This window comes from Cotesia glomerata, linkage group LG2, assembly GCF_020080835.1.
Source record: "Cotesia glomerata isolate CgM1 linkage group LG2, MPM_Cglom_v2.3, whole genome shotgun sequence".
In the NCBI taxonomy this organism is placed as follows: domain Eukaryota; kingdom Metazoa; phylum Arthropoda; class Insecta; order Hymenoptera; family Braconidae; genus Cotesia; species Cotesia glomerata.
This window is the reverse complement of record NC_058159.1, coordinates 4,833,436-4,854,594: the sequence shown is the minus strand read 5'-3', so window position 1 is coordinate 4,854,594 and position 21,159 is coordinate 4,833,436. Positions and strand designations below refer to the sequence as shown.

The 21,159-nt window shown below is 35.4% G+C and overlaps 1 protein-coding gene across 19 annotated transcripts in view; it reads left to right on the top strand.

The window, feature by feature from the left end:
* The window catches only part of LOC123259892 (nesprin-1), a 91,088-nt gene that overhangs the window by 40,515 nt on the left and 29,414 nt on the right, over positions 1-21,159 (top strand). For 15 of the 19 annotated variants that reach the window (XM_044720680.1, XM_044720677.1, XM_044720669.1 and 12 more), the window contains 7 exons: positions 107-3,424; positions 4,379-4,530; positions 7,560-8,370; positions 8,912-9,070; positions 9,155-9,517; positions 9,599-9,709; positions 11,869-20,460. In XM_044720680.1, the coding sequence (XP_044576615.1) occupies positions 107-3,424; positions 4,379-4,530; positions 7,560-8,370; positions 8,912-9,070; positions 9,155-9,517; positions 9,599-9,709; positions 11,869-20,460 (13,506 nt within the window). Of the gene's footprint in view, positions 1-106; positions 3,425-4,378; positions 4,531-7,559; positions 8,371-8,911; positions 9,071-9,154; positions 9,518-9,598; positions 9,710-11,284; positions 11,670-11,868; positions 20,461-21,159 lie in introns of those variants that run through there. The other 4 variants (XM_044720687.1, XM_044720685.1, XM_044720682.1 and 1 more) reach the window with 3 other exon arrangements.

Genomic DNA, 21,159 nt, shown 5'->3' with positions numbered 1-21,159 from the left:
TGTTATAAAAAATTATTTTCAAAGTTAGAACTTGAAATTTTTATCGGTGTAATATTAACAAAAATCAATCTACTTTTTATTTATAAAAAATTTATTTTCAAACCAGATGCAAGCACACTTGGCGAACGTCACGAAATCCGTCGGTGAACTAGAGGAACAAATGCACCAGAAAAACGACTTGAAATCCTGGATCAACCAACAGCGCGCTCTGTGTGCCGAGTGGAAATCACGACCAGCAAAATTACGCGTGGAAGCAGCGCAGGCTGAGCTCCAAGCAATGAACGAACTCTTAGGAAGTATCGGAGAAAGAAGATCTCGAGCCATGATAGAATTGTCTCTTCGTCCAGAAGATAACATCGAGGAAGGCCTTGATAAGCTGGAGAACGAATTGACAGAAGCTATCGCTGACAAACAAATGACTCAAGAGCTGATCCAAAAGTACCGCGCTCAGGTACAGGATATCCAAAGTTGGTTCGACGGGTTGTCCAAGAAAGTTGATGTCATCGAAAAGGGCAACGGATTGACCATAGGTCAGAAGATTTCAGCAGTCAAGACCATTATCTCAGACTTTGAGACTCAAGGACCCGGTAGACTTGATGAAGTCAAAAAACTAGGCGATCAAGTGATGGACAGTGTCAGCAACTTGGATTCCCAACAAATTGAAGAGCAGATAAAGTCTGTGGACCGTAGATATGCTGATGTCAACAAGAAGTTGGTGAGAAAGAGCCAGGTGCTGGATATGACTGCCCAAGGCATTGAAGCCACTCGCAAGGAGATTGAAGACAACCGCGAGTGGATTAGTCTCAAAAAACAGCAAGCTAGAACCACAGAACCTCTCGGTTTTGAGTGCAAGCCCGCTGATGATCGGGTTCTAGCCTTAAAAGCGATGCTCAAGGAAGCCGAAAACAAACAAGTTATCGTTGATACTTTGGAAAAACGAGTTGGAAACATGCAAAACGAGCTGGAAGCCAGTGAGCAGCAAGAATTAGAATCAAATGCGCGAGCTTTAAGGACAGAACAGGTTGAACTCTGCTCCATTTTAAGGGAAGAAATCTCCGGAGCCTCCGCTGCAGCAGATGCCAGACACAAACTGGAGACAGATTTTGAACGAGCGCGTCTCTGGATAAAGTCGAAGCACAACGACCTCAAGAAACTAAGCGGTTATTTGCCGCTAAGATCTACGAAAGTAGAGGAGGACATTGTTCATCATAATGAAATTGAGGGTGACATTAATTCTTTCAACGAAAGCACTCTGAAAGACGTGTTGAAGCAGGCTAACACTTTGATGCGTGATTGCAATGAAGATGATCGTGGAAAACTCCAAGCTTTGTTAGATAATTTGAATGAAGACTACGATGCGTTGAAGAAAGAAGCCGCTGAAAAACAGGCTTCATTAGCGGACTTGTTGCAAGGTCGTAAAGCCTTTGAGAGTGAAATAGATAGATGTCAAAGGTGGATCAAGGAGGCGGAAACTGCTACTTCGTCGGATGTGAGAACTTCAAGTGTAGATGTGCTGAGAGAACAGCTTGCGAAATATGATAGGCTGAAGCAAGAAGCCAAAGCGTTTGGAGAGGACGTTGAGAAAATAATGCAACAAGGGAAATCTATTTTACCAACGGTGAGCGACGCTGATAAGCTGGAATTAAGCGATCAATTGAAGAGTATGAAGGATGCTCACAATAGAGTCGCTGGAGTGATTAATGAACGGGCTTCTGCACTTCACAAAAGCATCGCTGAGGCGGAAGAAGCTGCTGCGAGGGTTGCCGAAGCAGTTCAATTCATGTCTGATATCCAGAAGGAGCTTAATAACTTGAACAAACCAATTGGTTCGAAGGTCGAAGATGTCGAAGGAATGTTAGCAGCTTATGAGAAAATTCTCGGTGATTTGAAGGCGAACAAGGCCAAGCTTTCTGATCTACAATCGGCGAATATTGGGGATCTCCATGGAGTGATTGGTCAACAAGATGACTTGATTAGGGCGCTAGAGGCGCAAATCGCGAGGTTAAGACAGTTGCTTTTACTTCGACAGCAGTTTATAGCGTTGATTACGGAGATAATGTCATTTATTGCGAAGTATAATGAGATTGTTAGGGATATTGAGAAGCAGGACCAGACTACCGAGGAAAAAATAAAGCGATACGATGATGTTATCTTGAAGATTCAAGAGTGTGAGGCTACTTTGGCAAGTGCTAATGACAAAGGCCAGCAAATCGCAGCGGATGGATCTTCAGCGGACAAAAATAATGTTACGGAACAACTTCAGTCGTTGAAGCAGCAACTTCAGGGGCTGAGACGAGCTGTGGAAATGCAGCGAGAACAGCATGAACTGGCCGCTGCTGAACATAAGCGATTGGCAGAAGAGCTGGCGGAGATTCTTGATTGGTTGGAGAACAAAGAGAAGGAAGTTAAGTCCAGGCCGCTTCTAGATCGCGCTGTTGAGAGTGTAGAAAATGAGATTCAGAAGCATAGATTGCTTTGTGGCTCGGTTAATGAGTATCTGGATAGAATTAGGCAATTGAAGGAGTCAGTCAAGCACGAAGAAGGCATGCCTGGATCGCTCAAAGAGATGCTTAGTGAAGCGGTGTCTTTGTTGGCATCTTTGCCGAGGGAAATGGAGGACAGGGAGGCTTATTTGGACTCCAACTTGCAAATGAGGCTGAACTATGGACAATTGGCTGATAAATTCCACAAATGGGTTCGTGAAGCTGAGATTCGGCTGCAGAGCGACAAAGACGGGCTTGATTTTGAAAATATCCACAGCGATTTGGAAGAACACAAAATCTACTTCAGTTCTGAAGCTTCTATTCGCGAATTAGTGTCTCAGCAGATCCAGCAAGCGGCTGACAAAGTTTGGCCGTCGTTGAATAGCGCAGAACAGGAGGAACTTAGTCTTGAACAACAGCAACATTTGCAGCTACTGAAGAACACTTTGAATACCGCTAAGTCTTATCGCGCGAGATTGGAACAAGGCGCAGATACGTGGCGTGACTACTCACAGACTTTGGAGAGAGTTAAGGCGGTAATTGCTCGTTCGCGGTTTACTGATGAGCCTGTTACCACCCTCGCGGGCTTGCAGTTCAATATTCAGAAGCTGACTCACGCGCTAAATGATATTCAAAACCAGCAGTTTGAACTGGATCTTCTCAATGAAAGAGGCCAGGAGATTTTGAGCTCCGCAGATGCTAACAATAAGCAGAGTATTAAAGCTCATTTGGAGGAAACTAGTGCGCAGTGGAAGGAGCTCGTTGCTGGGTTAGAAGGTCGAAGGGGAGCTTTGGAAGCGCTTTCTAAGCATTGGGAAGATCTTGAGGCCAGGCTCAATCACACTGAGACCAAGCTCAATGCCATTGAGGAGAGGAGCAAACTTGTTGACTGCATTGTCAGGTCGAAACATCATATCAAGGATACCATCAAATCACTCAATGTAAGTTGATTATTGATCTTTTATTATTGAATGTAAGATTTTACCTGTCGGTCGATCATTTTTTTAATTTTGCAACCTTAATTTGTAGTAAAATTGACGTATTTTTATACAATATGCTTATTTTTGAATTATAGTAAAACTTTGATGAGCTAAAGTTCAAGGAAAACATTTAAAACTTTGATGTATAGAGTACTTTTATTTACTGAGGATTGAAGTTATGGAAGTTTTAAAAGTTTTAATTTTTAGTTAACGAAGTTTATCTATCTAACAATTTAATTTAGAAAAGATAGCTTTGACGACAAATCTCTTCACAAGGGTAATGAAGACATCTTCTTAAAGGGGATTGATTACTCAAAAAGAAAATTTATTGAATTAATAAATTTTTCTTAGTTTGTTAATTTTATTTGGTTCAGGTACTTTTTTGCTTTTAATTAAATTATTTGTTTAAGTAAAAGAGATTTTAAACTTCGAAGAAAAAATAATACAAAAATTTTTTATTGTTATAGAGATTTTTAAGTTATACAGATTCTGATACATTAAAATTTTTTTTCTTGATTAATGAAGATAAAAAATTTATAAAAAAAGTGGTAAAATTTTTAAAATAAGATAATAAATTTTTAGAATTCAGATGTAAATTTTTCTAATTATTCTGATGAAGAGAAAGATAAATACAAATGATTAAATATGAAAAAAAAATACTCAAAAAGATAATAAAATTTGTAAATTAAAATCTTTAATTACAATTACTGAAAATACTCAAAACTTGAAAATGCAAAAATTAAAATCCGCGTTCTAATGAACGGTTAGTGAACCGGCTTGTACGACCAGGCACCATAGCCAGGTGTTTTCTATCACTATCAATAGTCTGTTACATCCCTTAGTCGAATTTAATCACGCGTACGATGCGGATCATGAAACTTGAAAATGAAAATAATTGTTTTGTTCTTACCTTAGGAGCTGGTTACGGAGGCGGAAAAGTTAATCCCCGTGACCGAGGAAGTCAGACAACTTGCAGGACCAGTGATTGAATATCTGTCAGCATTCACAGAAGCCTCGGCACGCGGTCTCGAAGACCGGCTTGATAAGCTCCACACCACTGCGGAAAGGTGAGTCAATAAAATTATTACTGCTAGTGGGTCGCGTAATCGAGATTTATAATTACAATTACAATTACAGCCAGAATTACAATTACATAGCTTTTAGTTTTTCAGCTTCGACGATAAGATTACGTGTTAGTACAGTATAGTCCAAGTTTATAACTAGTTTTCAATAAGATAAAGAGATTACACGGCCGTTAAATTATACCCACGAGCAGAGCACGCGCATGTTTGTTGTTTTTTTGAGTTTTTGAGCTTTTGCTTGATTTATTTTTAAGAAATTTCGTTATTGTTAAGAAATAGTCTATCATTTATAAATAGTCTCATAGTTGAGCAAATAATTAAACAACAGTTAATTATAAAGCATGACAGCACTAAACTGTCCAAGTAACTAAGTGCTGTCAAGTGATAAAAAGTTTTTAATATATTTATGCAATAACTCACTGCATAATTAATGAAATAAGAAATCCAGGTAGAAATCGTCATCACCGAACCTGGTAATGACGTATTTATATTATCAGAAGGCCTTTTTTTATTTAATAAGCGACTAGTGGCCGTGGCATTCACCGGTTACTTGTTTCTTTCATTGATGACTTCAGTAATTACTGAGCTACCATAATGAACGTGTCTCGTTGCATTTACAATCAATACAGTATTATTTTTTACACAAGTGATGTGAAGTAAAGATTTATAGTGATTAGAATAAAGACACTGATAGAAGACTTTATTCAAATTTAATAAGGTTAATTAATTAATACTTAAAAGATAATTAATTTTTATTAAAAAATTTAAAATAAAATATTTTTTCTACCAATTTTTTACTGAAATTAAAAGAATAAAATTAATTTTTAAAATTCTAAAAGTTAATTTTAAAGGTAAAATTTGGCCAAAAATTTTTAATGACAATAAAATTTGTATTAAAAAAACTTTAATTAAAAAAATTTTTTTATTAAAGAAAAACAGCAGATAATTAAGTTATAAAAAATATTTGTGATTTAAAAAAATTTTAAGAAGCCTAAATAATTAAAAAAAATTCTATCAGTAAAATTTTTCTAGACAAAAATGAGTTTCTGTGATGAAAGCAAAATATCAGTAACAAAAATTCTCATCGAATAACTTATGACTAAAATATATAATGTCTTGACAAATATCTTGACACTGCTAACAGCAATTGTTATTTAAAATGTAAAAAAGTTTGAGTTGATTGACTAAAAGTCGTTGGCACGTTTCCGCGACCTTAAGAAGCATCAGCTAGAGAACACGGAGCTTTACTTAGTATTCGTATAATATATTCAGATAGAGTTTGAATTAGCTTTGCTGTAGATTCTTTAGCAGCCCCTGAATTATTATTAGTCGCGGTGCTGCATTTTCGTACCGGCGTCGCGGCGTTTTGAGTCTTGCTAGTTGTATTATAAATTCTATTTATCTCACACACTCACACGCACACGGTCTAGTCTAATTGTAAATACTCTACATATATGTATGTACATAAAACATAAATACAACTGTGAATTTAAAATAGGTGTTTGTGTAATTTAGTGGGCATGCGTCGTCATAGACCGTCGAAAAAACTATAACTGCGAGTTGAGACGCTGCTACCTCAAAACGTTTTCGACCGTAATCGCTGTTGCTTCTTAGACCGCGCCGCGCCGTTCTCAAATTTTTTTTTTAATTATTGTATTGTACGTTTATTTATTTATCAAATAAATAAATAGTACAGTAGGTCTAATTCTAAATTATTTGAATATTTATTATATCTGAAATATTTTCAATAACTCAAGTGATTATAAGTTTTATCTTCCAAGCTGATAAAATAGGTATTGAGAAATTAAATTTTTGATAGCTCGTAATTATTTTTAATTAACGCGGTTAATTATTTTAGTGAAGTTAATGTATTTTCGAGCGTGAGCTAATCGGTATTATAATTATTATTATTGTGATTGTAATTATATTATTATTAGTTTGTTGGAATTTTTCGAGTTGAGATAAGCGCGTAACTTTTTCCCGCGTTTTTACTGCGCAGGACTTCATAGTTATTTTACGCGGTGCAATATCATTGTTTTTGTTGTAAAAAATAAAAGGGAGTCACGAGTAATTATAGATTCTTAAAATCCGGCTGGTAAACATGTACATGAGGACGTGTGCCAGATAAGTCGCGGCTGTAACATTCGAGTCCTCGTTCGAGTTTGTAGTTATCCATTTTATTAATTTGTTTTTGTTTTTGTTTTTGTTACCGGGCTGATGTTTTTTTAAGAAGATGACTCATGTCATATGAGCTATTGATGATTTAGAATGATATTATTGATTCTGAACACGTGGATTTTATTCGAGTTTTTTTTTATTTATTGTAGTGTGATGTTCCTCTGTAAATAGATTCCGCGATGATGTCACGATACTCCACATGGATTTCTTTTCGCGCGATGCTTTAAGTTTTTTGGGGCTTAACTTTTTTATTAAGTAACTAGGAGTTATAAATAGAAAAAATTATTGTGAAAGAAAGTTTGTGAGTTTTTTTTTAGGAAGAAAATTAGAAAAATTTATTTTAGTTGAATATTGATAAATATTTCACACTAGACCGTAGGAAAAAAATTTTTTTTAACTTTTTTTTTCTTTTATAAAAACTAAAAAATCGATATCAATTTTTGACCTAAAAAATTTTTTTTTAACTAAAAAGTCAGAAATTTAGGACAAATTTTTAGAATAACAATTATTTATTTTAATTTTTTATAAAAATAAAATTATCTAAAAATAAAAACTACCAAAAAAATAATTTTTAGCTGAAAATTGATAAATATTTTATTATAAACTCAGTTTGATAAAAAATAATAATAAAATTAATTTTAACTTTTGATTTTTATCATAAAATCCAAAATTATTTTTGTAATGAAATTATTCACGTAAAAAAATTTTTTTTCAATTTAAAATTAAAAATTTCCGTACAAGTTTATAAAACTATGATTTTTTGATTTTCATTTTTAATAAAAATAAAAATATTTAAAAATAGAAACTAGCAAGAAAAAAATAAAATAAAATTGCAGGCTCGTGAGTTCACTTGACACAAAATCAAAAAAAGCGCGTGAAGACCTTGATTTGCTGAAAGCAGACGAGCAAGAAATAAAACGGCTGCAAGACAAACTCGAGAAAATCAACGAGGAGATTAAAATTTTGTACGTATTCGGCATCGACCAGCAGGCAATTGAAGATTCGCTAATAAAGCAGCGAGAGGAGCTGCTGGGGTTAATCGAGGAGATAAAACAACTATCTGGTAACACTAAGGCGCGGTACCAGGCAAGCCAGCAGCTGGTACCTAGTGACCTCGCACAGAAATTGGCTTCTCTGGAGCTGAGTGCCGAGGGCGCAGTACAAGCCATGGAAGAGAAGCAACGTGAGCAGAAGCGTGCCAGGACAATCCGCACCGACTATCTGGCAGACGTCGACGAGCTCCAGGCCTGGATTCGTCAAGCCGAACTCAAGGTTCAGGACAGGTCCGTCGAGCCGCTCAAATTACGGGAATTTTTACGACTTATTCAGACGGAGCTCACTCCGATCACCGACAAATGCGAGCGAATGACCAAAAACGGACGCACGATTATCGAAAATACCCGCGATGAAAACGAAAAAGAATTGATCGGCAAAACCATCGCCAACTTGACTGAGCAGCTGGCCCAAGTCAAGTCCTGGCTCGAGGAAAAGAAGCAACAGGTTGGCGACTCTCTCGACGCTTGGCAGAGGTTCCTTGTTCTTTACGAGTCTGTCAAAGCTTGGACTGAGGAAAAGAGACTTTTCTTGAAAGAACCTCTTAAACTTAGCACGCTTGTTCAGACTCGGCAAAGGTTACACGATTACTCGGTATGTTTCGTGTTTATTGTTGAGGAGACAAAATTTTGGAAATGGATTTTTCGTACAATATTGATACAAAAATACACCGATAAAAAATTAACTTAATTCAAGAGAAAAAAATTTTTTTTTATAAGCAAAAAAATCGCGAGATAAAATATTAAAAAAAAATTTTCTTTAAAAAGAAAAGTTTACGTCGAAAAAAATTTTTTTTTCAGTATCAAAAAGTTCTACATTTAATTTTTAAAAAAATGTCAAAAAAAAATTAACTAAATCGTTAGTTTGTTTTTTTTAGTATCATTAAAAAATTACCTTGTAAAAATGTTTTTAAACATATTTACAAGTAATCAATTAAAATATAATTATCGTTTTTATCAAATCATCCATAGTACTTAATTACACTGATTACATGAAATAATTTCTATAATTATAAATATCAATCTGACAAAAGACATTTATAAAAGTATCAAATCCATTTCTGAAATTTTTTTTCCGGTATAAAACTTTGAATATGAAGAAAAAAAAACTAGCGATTGAAATAAATTATTTGCAGACGGCTGTTAAAAGTTGTAAGCAAGTAAACAAGAATTTAAGTGACATGGGGAAAGAACTGGAAGTTATTGGTCAATTCACAAGCGTAGGTGACCTGCCGGAAAAACTTGCACAGGCCGAAGAGGCCAAGGTTGAAGTTGAAGGTCAATTATTAGAAAGGGTGGGTTTTTTTTTATCTTGAATTATAAATTATTATCATAAGCTAGGATGAGGAATGATTTTTATTAAAAAAAAAAAATTTCAGAACGCATTACTACAAGAAGCGAGCGAAGAATGGGAACAGTGTGAGAAAAAGTTCAAAGACGTGAAAACATTCTTAGAAAAAGCGAAACAGAGTTTAGAATCTGCGCAAAACAAAAAGAAACCCCTCCGAGATCAGCACGCGATTAGGGAGAAAATGGTGAGCGATATCGCGATACAGAAAACAAAGATATCGTTCTCCGTGGAAAAACTTCAGGTACACTTTAAGACTGGAATCGGCGGCGACAACAAAATCGCGGAAACCGCCGATGAAATGATTAATGAACTTAATCTCCTAAACGACACTGTAAAAGAGCAAACGGCGTCTCTGGAGGCCTGTCTCACCCAAATAGATCAATACCAACAGGTTCGACACTCACTTATTTACGCGCTTTAAATAAATAATTTAACTATCTAACAGGTTTAATTGTATTTAATTATCTTGTAGGAAATACAACAATTAAGACACCAAATAATTCAAGTAGAACAGCAATTGCGCTCGGCTTTAAGCCCGACTTATTTACCGAACGATCGTGAAAGAGCTATGCAAGAGCAACAGGTAGGTTTTTATTTATATTTTACTTACACATTTTACATGTATATTGTATACACGTGGATTTTATTTATTGATAATTAATTATTAAGTAAAACGCACCGACAAAATGCTACTGCAGCGTCGCATTGATACCAATTCAAAACCACCACCGAGTAATTATTTTTTTGTGTAATATTTAAGGCACGTACTGACCAGTATTGAGAGTTTTTATTCATTTAATAATAATAATAATAATAATAATAATAATAACATTTTAAATAAATATGTCATGTAGTTAGAAGTGACTACCAAACTAATATTGAAAATAACGAATGCATTTGTACCCGTTTTGAAAACATTTTGGTGACATGGGTAGAGTGAGTGAGAATTTGAGAGTGGATTTTTTGACAAAGTGTTTCCATGGATTTATTTTTCACTAATTTTTATTTTATTATTAATCCAATCTCATAACAATGTTTCACAGTACGCTTTGTCACTAGCTAATCACGCACCTAGACAAATCACCAATTGTCACACAATCACCAACCAATTACACTGCCAGTCATTGTTTTAATAACACGCTTGTACTAATTTAATGCTGAGAAGTTTTAGTGTGCAAGTTTCAGTGATTTTAATTCAATATTTTGAAACTTTTCTTGGAAAAAAATTTTGGGTAAAAAAATTGAAGATACGGATAAATTATTCTTAGTTGTAAATTCATAATTTTTTTTCATAATTAACATAAAAATTTTTGATAAAATCCTCATAAAAATTTTTATAATTTTTTGTCTTCAATATTTGACCCAAAATTTGGATCCTTTCACACTAATTAATTAATATTTCATTTATTAATTTATTTGAAGCTAAAAATTTTTTGAAACAGCTTGTTAATAACAACCACTAATTATTAATTATAATTATTAACATACATGGTTATCGGTGGTCATCGCTTACGAGGTATTGGTTGGTATCTTAATAAATAAAAAGAATTTTATTTTAATAAAATTATTTATAATGTCTGTGTTTATTTATGTTATCTCACAGAGATTACTTGATTTTGCTTGTTTGTGTTTATGTTTTCATTTTACTTGACTTACACTAGAATAATTGTTCAATAAAACGGATATTCCTTATTTTTATTTCATTATTTTAATTATATTCAATTAATATTGTAAAATATAAAGATAAATAATATCACGATCATCGTCCTCGTCTTCCGGTAGGAAAACGACTGTTTCATGTTATGAATAATTATTAATTAATAATTTTAATATTTAATAAAATAACAATACAAGCGTCTTAATCAAGTCACCTCTGTATTTTTGACGGGTGTAATTTACAAAGTAAATTTTCCCGTCACAATTTAACATAAACAATATTTTTTTTTTTTTTATTTAAAATTACTACATATTATTTTGTTTATTTTTGTTTCGAACAAAATCACTCATACATCATGTCATTTATTATGAATATTTTTGTTTATTTTTTTATCGCTTCCCTACGCCCTTCCTACTCCATTATCTTCTCTCTTTTCTTTCTATTTCTTCATCTATTTCTCAACTTCTCAATCTCTCTACTCATCGTAAAAAAAAATCGTAGATACACCGTGAAAAAATAAAATCTCTCCAAAGTAAAATCCAGGCGCGTAGCGAGCGCTCTAAGCTGCTGATACAACGTGGAACGCCGGATATAGAGCTTTTAGATCCCTGATAGTTTAGTTATTAATAATAATAATAATAATAAATAATTAAATTTTGACAATTTTTATAAATTTAAACTGTCGAAATTATTTAAAACTACCAAAGTTTTGATAATTTTTGTAATATTCTATACACTCGCGATTTTTTCAGGATTTATAATCCGAAAAAAAAATTTTTTTCTCCATCTCAAAGTCGCGAATTATAAAAAAAAAACTTAACTATTATCATTACTATAAATAAAATTTTCCAATGAATTTTTCTTATATTACATTGTATGGACCTTTGGTCAGCGAATAAATAAAGTGCCTTAAAAATAAAATTATTAGCTAGTTTTATTAATAAAAATAGAAAAATAATTACTATAATCATTATCATTCCACCCCTTAATAATTAATAATAAATAATAAATAACAATCCAATAAAATATTCGAAAGAGAACCGTAATAAAATAAAATGTTCTTTGGCTGTTGCGCTGTCGCGCAGGCCTTGCAGACACAAATGGAGTCTTGGCGTCAACGAACGAGGCTGTTGGTGGACGAGATTCACAAAATCGACCCATACTACTCGTTTCCAAGTGAGCTTACTCCTCGAGTAACAGGACTTGCTTCTTATGCAGACATTGCAGCAAGGCGAATGAGTCCTAGTTCAAGAGATTCTAGCCCCTATCGCGCGCAGCAGGAGTTCGTGGGTGTCCAAACTCACCAAATTCATCGGCCACAGGTGATTCGTCCTCAAGTACCTCAAATACCTCAAATACCTCAAGTAAGTCTACCTCAGATTAGCGAGCCAGAAGAAGAAAAGGTGGAGAAAGACAGCAAGAAGAAATGTCGAGGACGATCTCCTACCAGGAACAATCGCAACCAAAAAGTTCCCGAGATCAAGGTGGCTAACAAGGAAGTTGTGCAAGAACATGTTCAAACCAGGGAACACATTTCGGCAAATCTTGCTCCAAAAGACACACGGAGAAGATCACCTAGTCCTATTTGGATTCCTGGGTCTACTTCTTACGCAGATATCCTCAGAAAAGCTCAAGGACCTGGTTCTTATACTACAGACTCGGAACATGAGTACGGAATGACTACCCTGACGAAAGAAAGGAGGGTAAGCGTTGGTTCTGCTGGAAAATCAATGGAAGACATCAGGGTTGAAAAACCAGTTGATCATGTGAGTCAAGATCAAAATTTGCAGGAACGATGGTCGCAAAATAACACTTTGAATCAGTATTCAATTCCGTCGAATCAAATTCAAACGGAAATTTACGAGTACAATGCTGCGATGCCTGATGTCGTTGATATTGGAATCGGAGTTAGCTTTTTCAACCCTGGACTAGGTTATCCAGTTGGATCCTACGTTTATCCGGCGGGACAACAACAAATGGAAGTGGCTTTGAATCCTTATGACCCTCATATCGGGTACGCCGAACATTATGTCACTCAGCAGAATTACATGACCGCTGGCAGCCCTGATATTTATTCACAGACTCACATTCAGTGCCCACAAAGTGAAATGATTTATTATAATTCGGAAATTTTTGGCGAGGGTCAGGTTTGCCAGAGCCAAGTGCAAGATCATGTGAGTGTCGTTGATAGTGCAGTGAGCTTGCCAACTGTTAATGAGACAATTGATCAGAATGAGAGTGTGGAAGTTAGAGATGAGGGGAAGATTGAGGATAGGGAGGTGGAACAGGTTACTGAAGCTAGAGGCTCTGGTATTTCTTATGCTAAGATTCTGTCTCAAGGTTTGCCCGAACGGACTCCTTCGCCGGTGAAATTGGCTGAAGAGACACTGGTTCATGAAATTTCTAAGCCAGCTAAGCTTTTGAGGAGAATTGAGAGTGATCCAGATGATCGGGAGGATAAAAAGGGGAGAGATGATAGGAACTGGGGGACGATTAAGAAATCAAAGAAGAAGGGAATGGAGGAGAAGAAGGTTGAAAAGGGGAAGGAGGGTACTAAAAAAGTGAAAAAGGGGGATAAAGTTGGGAAGGTTCAAGAGAAAATTGATGAAGTTTGTCAGGTAGTTGAGAGTAAAAAGGAGAAAATTGATGACAAAGTGCCGATTAAAGAAGATAAAGTGCAGGAAGATGATGATAAGCTGACAAAGAAAGATGATAAAGTACAGAAAGATGAAAAAGATAAGAAACGAAAGAATAAGAAGAAGAAAGATAAGTCTAGGGAGGATGAAATTGATAAGGCTCTTAAAGAAATTGCGAATCTAGATAAGCAGAAAGTTAAAGATAAAGTGAAAGAGAAAGAACCAAAGCCTAAAGAAATTGAGAAGAAGGGTAAGGAAGAAGAAAAAGTGGAGAAAAATGGTGTTGAACATGAAGAAATTGTTAAAGAAATTAATAATGGAAAAGTTGAAGAGAAAAAGGTTAAAGGTAAGAAAAATAAGGACAAGGTTTTGGTTGATGAAAAAGTTAAACAGGACGAGGAAAAAGTAGAATTTAATTTGGGTGAAGTAAAGGTTGAAGAAAAAGATGCTAAAGTTTTAGAAGAGAAAGAGAGTAAAAGTAAAAAACAAAAGAAGAAAAAGGATAAGCAGGTTGAAAGTGAGAAAGTTAAAGAAGAAGTGATAATCAAATCGGTTGAAGAAGGAAAAGAGAAGGTTAAAGAAGAAGAGAAGGCTTCTGGAGATAAATTGGTTCACGAGTTAAAGCAAAAATCGAAGGATGATAAATCACCGATTGAAGAAGTTAAGAAAGATGAAGTAAATAAGGTTACTGATGAAAAAGCAAATAATTCGGGGCCTCCGACGAAGCAAAAGAAGAAAAAAGGTGATAAGTCGCAACCTAAGGTCGATAAGATTGATTCCAAGGATTCTGATGTGAAGTCATTACCTGTAGAAATGACAAAGAATCAAAAACCTCAAAATAAAGCTGAGAAACAAAAGTCTACAGAGTCGTCAGATAAACCAGCATCTGTAGAGATAAAATCAGAGAAAGCGGAAGTTAAGCTTGAGAAAATGAAGTCTACTGAGTCTTCAGATAAGCCAGTAGCTGTAGAAACAAAATCAGAAAAAGGGAAAGAACAGATTGAAAAACTAAAATCTAGAGAGTCTTTGGATAAATCACAACCTAAAGTTGAAAAAGATTCTAAGGATTCTGATAAAAAGTCGGTAGAAGAAATTAAAAAAGAGACGAGTGATAAAAGGGAAGCCAAGGTTGGAAAACCAGAAATAGGTTCTAAGAAAGAGTCTGATGTAATAAAGCAAGAAGAAGCGGTGAAGATAGATATTCAGAAAAAAGATGAAGGAAAAATGAAGGTTTTTGAAAAAACGACGGTTCAATCGGTGGTTGAGACTAAGCAAAAGAAGAAAAAAGGTGATAAGTCGCAACCTAAAATTGATAAAATTGATTCCAAAGATTCTGATGTGAAATCATTGCCTATAGAAATGACAAAGGATCAAAAACCTCAAGTTAAAGTTGAGAAACAAAAGTCTACAGAGTCGTCAGATAAACCAGCATCTGTAGAGATAAAATCAGAGAAAGCGGAAGCTAAGCTTGAGAAAACGAATTCTACTGAGTCTTTAGATAAACCAACATCGGTAGAGACAAAATCAGAGATAGCGAAAGTTAAGCTTGAGAAAACGAAGTCTACTGAGTCTTCAGAGAAGCCAGTAGCTGTAGGAACTAAACCAGAAGAAAAAGTCAAAAATGACAAGTCGAAAACGAAACAAGATAAAGGAGAAAAGGAAATTGAAAAGTCAGAATCTATTGAGTCTAAAAATGAAGCAGTAGTAGTAGTTGAAACTACTACTATTACTACTACTACTACAAAAGAAAAAACAAAAGATGATAAGAACAAACCTAAGGATGATAAGAAAAAGTCAACAGAAGCTACAGATAAACCACTACCTGGAGAAATGAAACAAGATAAGGTAAAAGATGAAAAGGTAGAAACGAAAACCGAAAAATCAGAATCAGTTGAAATTCCAAAGAAGACAATTACAGAAGTAAAAGATAAATCACAAACTAAAATTGATAAAGTAGCATCAAAAGTCGAAGAAAAGCCATCCAAGTCATTGGCTGCAGAGAAGAAACAAAATAAACCAAAAGACGGTGAAGCTAAAATTGATAAAGCAGACTCAAAAGCTCTAGAGGACAAATCAGCAAAGTCACCAACAGGAATAAAGCCAGAAATCAAAGACCTTAAATCACCGACTGACATGTCTCAGATAGAAACAAAAGAATCAGAGCAAAAAGTAGAATTAGTTGTCAAAGAATTGAAACCTAAAGATATCAGTCAGAAAATTCAAGCTCAAAAAATTGAAACTGAATCAAAAGTTTCTGACGGAAAAATTCAAGTCGAATCGTCTAAAAAGTCTAAGCAGAAAAAGAAGGCAAAGGAAATTGTTGATACTGTCGATAAATCTAAAGCTTCTATGGAAATAATTCAAGCATCTAAAGAAGAGAAAGTAAAACAAATCGATGAAGTGAAATCAACTAATGAACCAAAACAATCAGAAAAATTGAAGGATGTCAAACAAAAACAAACTGAGAAGATAGAATCAAAAGCTATTGATATCGAACCTGAACCGACTAAAGAAATTAAAGATTGTCCTGTTAAACAATCACCAGAATCAATTAAAGATATCAAAGAGAAGCAACCTGATCAAATAGAACCGATTCCTTCTACTCCAAAACCTGAGGCAACTAAAGACATCAAAGAAAGTACTTCTGTTCAACAAACACCCGAATCACTTAAAGATACCAAGCCAAAAATAAAAGACTCTCCTGCTAAGCAATCTCTTGAATCTCCGAAAGTCACAGGGCCGAAAGAAACAAAACTAAAAAACAAGCCTAAAAATCAACCACAAGAGCAAGTTATCGTAGAAAAAATAGCTCCGACTTATGTAGTAGAGACTAAAGAAATAAAAAGTGATCGTAAAACAAATATTGAGCCATTAAAAGAATCTAGGATACGCGTAGGCGAAACTAAACACTCTAATGGCCACACGGAAGCTAAGAAGGAAGTGAAATGCGACACTAGAGTTAAATCCGAAGAACAAACTGTGTCACAGACAGCAAGTTCCATCTCCCAGATGGATAAATCGGTGATTCAAAGTTCTGAAAATCTAAAAGACAAGGCTTTGATCACTGAAAAAACTGTGACAACTGTTACAACTTCTGAAGTACTTTCGTTGACAGTTGGATCAGAAAAATCTGTCGAGATATTGGAGACTGTATTGCCAATTAGCACAGAAAAGAAGAGAGAAGAGATTATCACTCTGTGTCCAGATAGTGTTGAAGCGAATCTCACTACTACTTACGTCGTTGCAAAAGATCCTCTTCGAGTACCTAAAGATGAAGTCATCTCGACAACTGAGGTGAATGCTAAGAGTACGGAAAAATCAATAGGCGATGTCTTTTTGAGCACCATGGGTTTCAAAGAGGATGATGTTTCGCTATTTGGAAGTGTACAGGACAGAAAAACTACTCGATCTAAGACGGAAAGTACCTCGTCTTACGAAACGGATCAATATAACGCAACCAAACATTCAAAGGAACGTGAAATGAAAGTAGATGAAGTACGTGATCAAAAAATAGAAACTAGTGATGATAAATTAAAATGCATCGCAGATGATTTCAAGCATCCTTATTGGGCGGATTATGAAACTTACCGCGAGGCTGAGAAGAATTTATATCAAAATTTCAAAGTCGTCAAAGTTATTGAACCCCAGACGCTGAGCTCATCAATGCCGAAATCAAGCACTCAGGAAAAAATTGTCCAAGAATCTTTCCTCGCTAAGGAAATTGAAGCTGAAAATAAATTACGAGATTTTGATTTAACAAAGAAAAAAGAAACTCATAACGTTAAAGAAAAAGTGATTGAGGGGAAACAGAAATCTGATAAGAAAGATGAAGGAAAAAATAAAGATATAAAGGATTCTAAAAAAAATTCAGAAACAAGTAATGTCATGGTTAGCGAAGTCAAAAAGGAAGTTAAAGAAGAACCGAAGATTCGTTTGGTGGCTGATGATTCCTGGATGGATATTTTGGATGAACCGATGGTCATTGATGATGATTTTGATGATGACAATGTGGAGCCTGTTGAAGAAGTTTCAGAAAAAGTGAAAGAGTTGAAGGAAATTAGCCAAATTGTAGAAAAACCAACTGCATCTGGTAGCAATTTGGAAACTCAGTCATCGACAATGACATCCAGAGATTCTAGTAAGAAGTCTAAGAAGCAAAAGAAGAAAAACAATGCCGAAAAACAGAAAGAAAGTGAAAAAGTATCCGATAAAAAAGATAATGCTTTGGAAAAAGAAAATTTGCAAGCATTGGGAAAATCTTTCGCTGAAGTATTGGGAAAATCTGCTACACCATCCCCGCAGACAGTTGAAGAAATTAAAAAGCCTGAAGGTATAATCAAACCTGAAGCGATAAAGCCTGAGGTCGTTAAGCCCGAAGTTCTGGAAACCAAAAAATCGCTGGATAAAACCGAAGAATCTGATGAAGCGGAGGGTTCTTGGGCTGCGATTGCTGCAAAGAAAGTTGAAGTTCCTGAAAATGTACTGCCAGTTGTAAAGAGTGTAGAAAAAGTAGACCATCCGAAACCTGCGGTTCAAATAGTTGTTGAGGAAGTGGCCATGGAACCCATTGAGAATTTGGTTCAAGTGGATGAGCAAGGGTTTATGGAGTATGTGAACAGAAAAGAACTACGCTCGAGGCGGTCTAGATCACGGTCCAGATCGAGAAGTAATAGGCGTGAAAATGCTCCTGAGGTAAGATCCGCTGATGTGGATCAAAAAGCTACTGAGGGAACTCAGGAAGAATCTTTGGTTGATAATGTAAAGGTTGAGAAATTAAGTGAAACTAAAGAAGAAATTAAAGTTGTTGAAAGTCAACAAGTTTCGAAAGGTAAATCGAAACAGAAGAAAAAACAGAAAGATAAAGAAGTGAAAGCTGAGGGTGGAAAGGTTCAAAGTGAGAAGGTTGAAAAGGTTGATGAGAAACCTGAAGTACAGCCTGCTAAAGTTGAAACTAAAAAAGCTGATGAGAAACCTGATGTCCTAACTGCGAAAGTAGAAAGTACAAAATCTGAGACACAGCCTTTGAAAGTTGAGGACAAAAAATCTGAGCCTCAAAATAAAAAAGGTGACAAGTCGAAGAAATCTAAAGAACAAGCAAAAAAAATGACTGAAGTTAAAAAGCCAGAAGTTAAAAAACCGGAAGTAAAAACTGAAGTTGCAGGAGCTCAAAAATCTGAAGAATCTGCGATGCCAGTTGTTACACCTGAGGAAAAAGTAGAGCCTAAAGAACAATCTGAAAAACATGAAGAGAAAGCAACTAAAGAAGTTCAGAAACCTGAAGAGAAAAAACCGGCAGTACAAGCGAAAAAATCTGGAAAGAAAGAACCTAAAAAACCTGCTGTACAACCTGAAAAATCTACGGGTAAGCCTGAACAGCAAAAACAACCAGAAAAACAGGTTCAAAAGTCTGCAGAAAAACCCGAACAACCTAAAAAAGTAGAAGAACATGTTGAAAAATTGAAAGATAAACCAGAACAACCGAAAAAAGCAGACGAAGAGGTTAAAAAATCTTTCGACAAACCCGAACAATCTAAAAAAGTAGAAGAACAGGTTGAAAAATTGAAAGATAAATCAGAACCATCGAAAAAGTCAGGTGAACCGGTTCAAAAATCTGAAAACAAAAAACCAGAATCACCTAAAAAACCTGCCGAACAAAAACCTAAAGAAACTGTGACTATTGGTACAAAGGTTGATAACAAGAAGAAAGAACCTGAAGAAACAGTCTGTCCAATACCTAAAAAAGAATCCAACGTACAGGTCCAAAAATCTGAAGACAAAAAACCAGAGTCACCTAAAAAACCCATCGAACAAAAACCTAAAGAAACTATGACTACTAATGCAAAGGATGATGACAAGAAGAAAGAACCTGAAGTAACATTGTGTCCAATGCCTAAAGAAAAATCTAAGGATAAAAAAAAGAACAAAAAAGCTGAAAAGACTCCTGTAGAAGTTTCAAAGAACTCTAACGAGTCTGAAATTCCTAAAAAATCAGAAATTCCACCTGAATTACCTTCTGAACCAGCTATTAAAGAATCTGATCTATCAGCACAAGACCAATCTTTAACTTCAGAAGACAGCAAAGACTCTGGCTTCTGCGTAATCACTAGCGAATCTGAAACAGCCGAGTTTGCTCATGAAAGTTCCTTGCCTCGCGACATGGTTGTAGTTCCACCAATGGATTCACCATCAGCGCCACCAACAGAGCCTCCTCCACAATCTCGTTCTCCACTGCCTAAAAGCAAAGGTACTTCAAACCTCATGTCCCGTAACTCTGCATCCAGTGCCTCTTTGGAACATTGTTCCATAGAAATTTGCGAAACACCATCCTCGAAAGTGCAGTTTTACATCGACGAGGACGACGATATTGTAGTGATTAGCCACGCAACAGAAGAGGAAGCTTCTTCGCCAGAAATTTCTCCCAAACAAGATCGTCCATCTCCATCAGAGGCCTTGAAGTTCATCAGCTGCGACAGATTCTGGCTCGACAAACGAGCTTACCACGACGCAGAGCGCGATTTCTTCGCAGAGAAGTCTTCTAAGCTCAAACAAAAGGTCTCAACTATTAAACATTCTTACGATCCCCGCGATGACGATGATAAAAATAATGACAAAGGTCATAAAGGGCCTAAAGACCCGTCGTTTGATGCACACAGCGGTTCATCGACTCCTAAAACGGAGCGTCTTGTCGCGGATTTGCCCGGCGGAATTGGTAGTTGGAATGATTACAGTACATACTTATCTCTCGGGCAAGGCCCATCGCGAGTGGACCCACGGGACCATGATCCTCACTCTCAAAAACTTTCGGTTGTTCCTAATTTATCTTCCTCTCTCTATCAAACCATTTCTCGACCTCTTTCTTCTTCTTCTTTTTCAACTTCAACTTGTTCAAACTATCACTTATCATCCTCGCAAGCCCATCCATCCATACAGCATTTAGGTACAGAAATAAGCGGTTCAACTAAACAGCTAAGCAGTACTAATGATCAGGAATTACCTGTCACAACTATTGTCGTCGATAATGATCCAGTTCACGGGTACAAGGTGCGCGACACAATCCAACCAGTGTTGCTTAGTCTTGTTGCATTCATAGTTTATTTACTTATTCCAAAACTTCATGCATTCATCATCATTTTCCATTTATCATTTCATAATATACTTTTTTTATTTTTATTTTTACTTATACTTTATGTTTGAATATCTAATCCAAAATTCAGAAAATATTTAATGATTAGATATTTATATGTAACATACATAGGTATTATATTAGTATATTATAATTTCCATCAAATTTACTCATCAGCTAAGTGTTTTTGCTTTCTAAATCAGCGCATGAATTTCTAACATCCATTCATAAAGAATATCTATAATTATTAAACCAATCATCAATAATTAGTGTTATCATCTCGACTTATTCGCGTCCATATGTCATTATTAACTTATTAAAGTATTATATTTTATTACAAATCGACCCGGAAGACGCAAAAGACACACTGGACGCTGATATGTCGTGACTTTAAAAGCTAATCCTTAATTTTTTCACAGGTTTATCTAATCCGTTTGATGTGTTATTTTATTATATTATAAAAACGTAAAAAGCTAATACAATATAAGATAATCTTCCATTAATATCCGTCGCCTGGACATTAAACGGAGCCCTAACGCCGCAGTGTGCACGCGAGTGATTTAATTAAACATATAATGTCTAAACACATAGAACCCTAGTTACAGCTGTATTCCAAT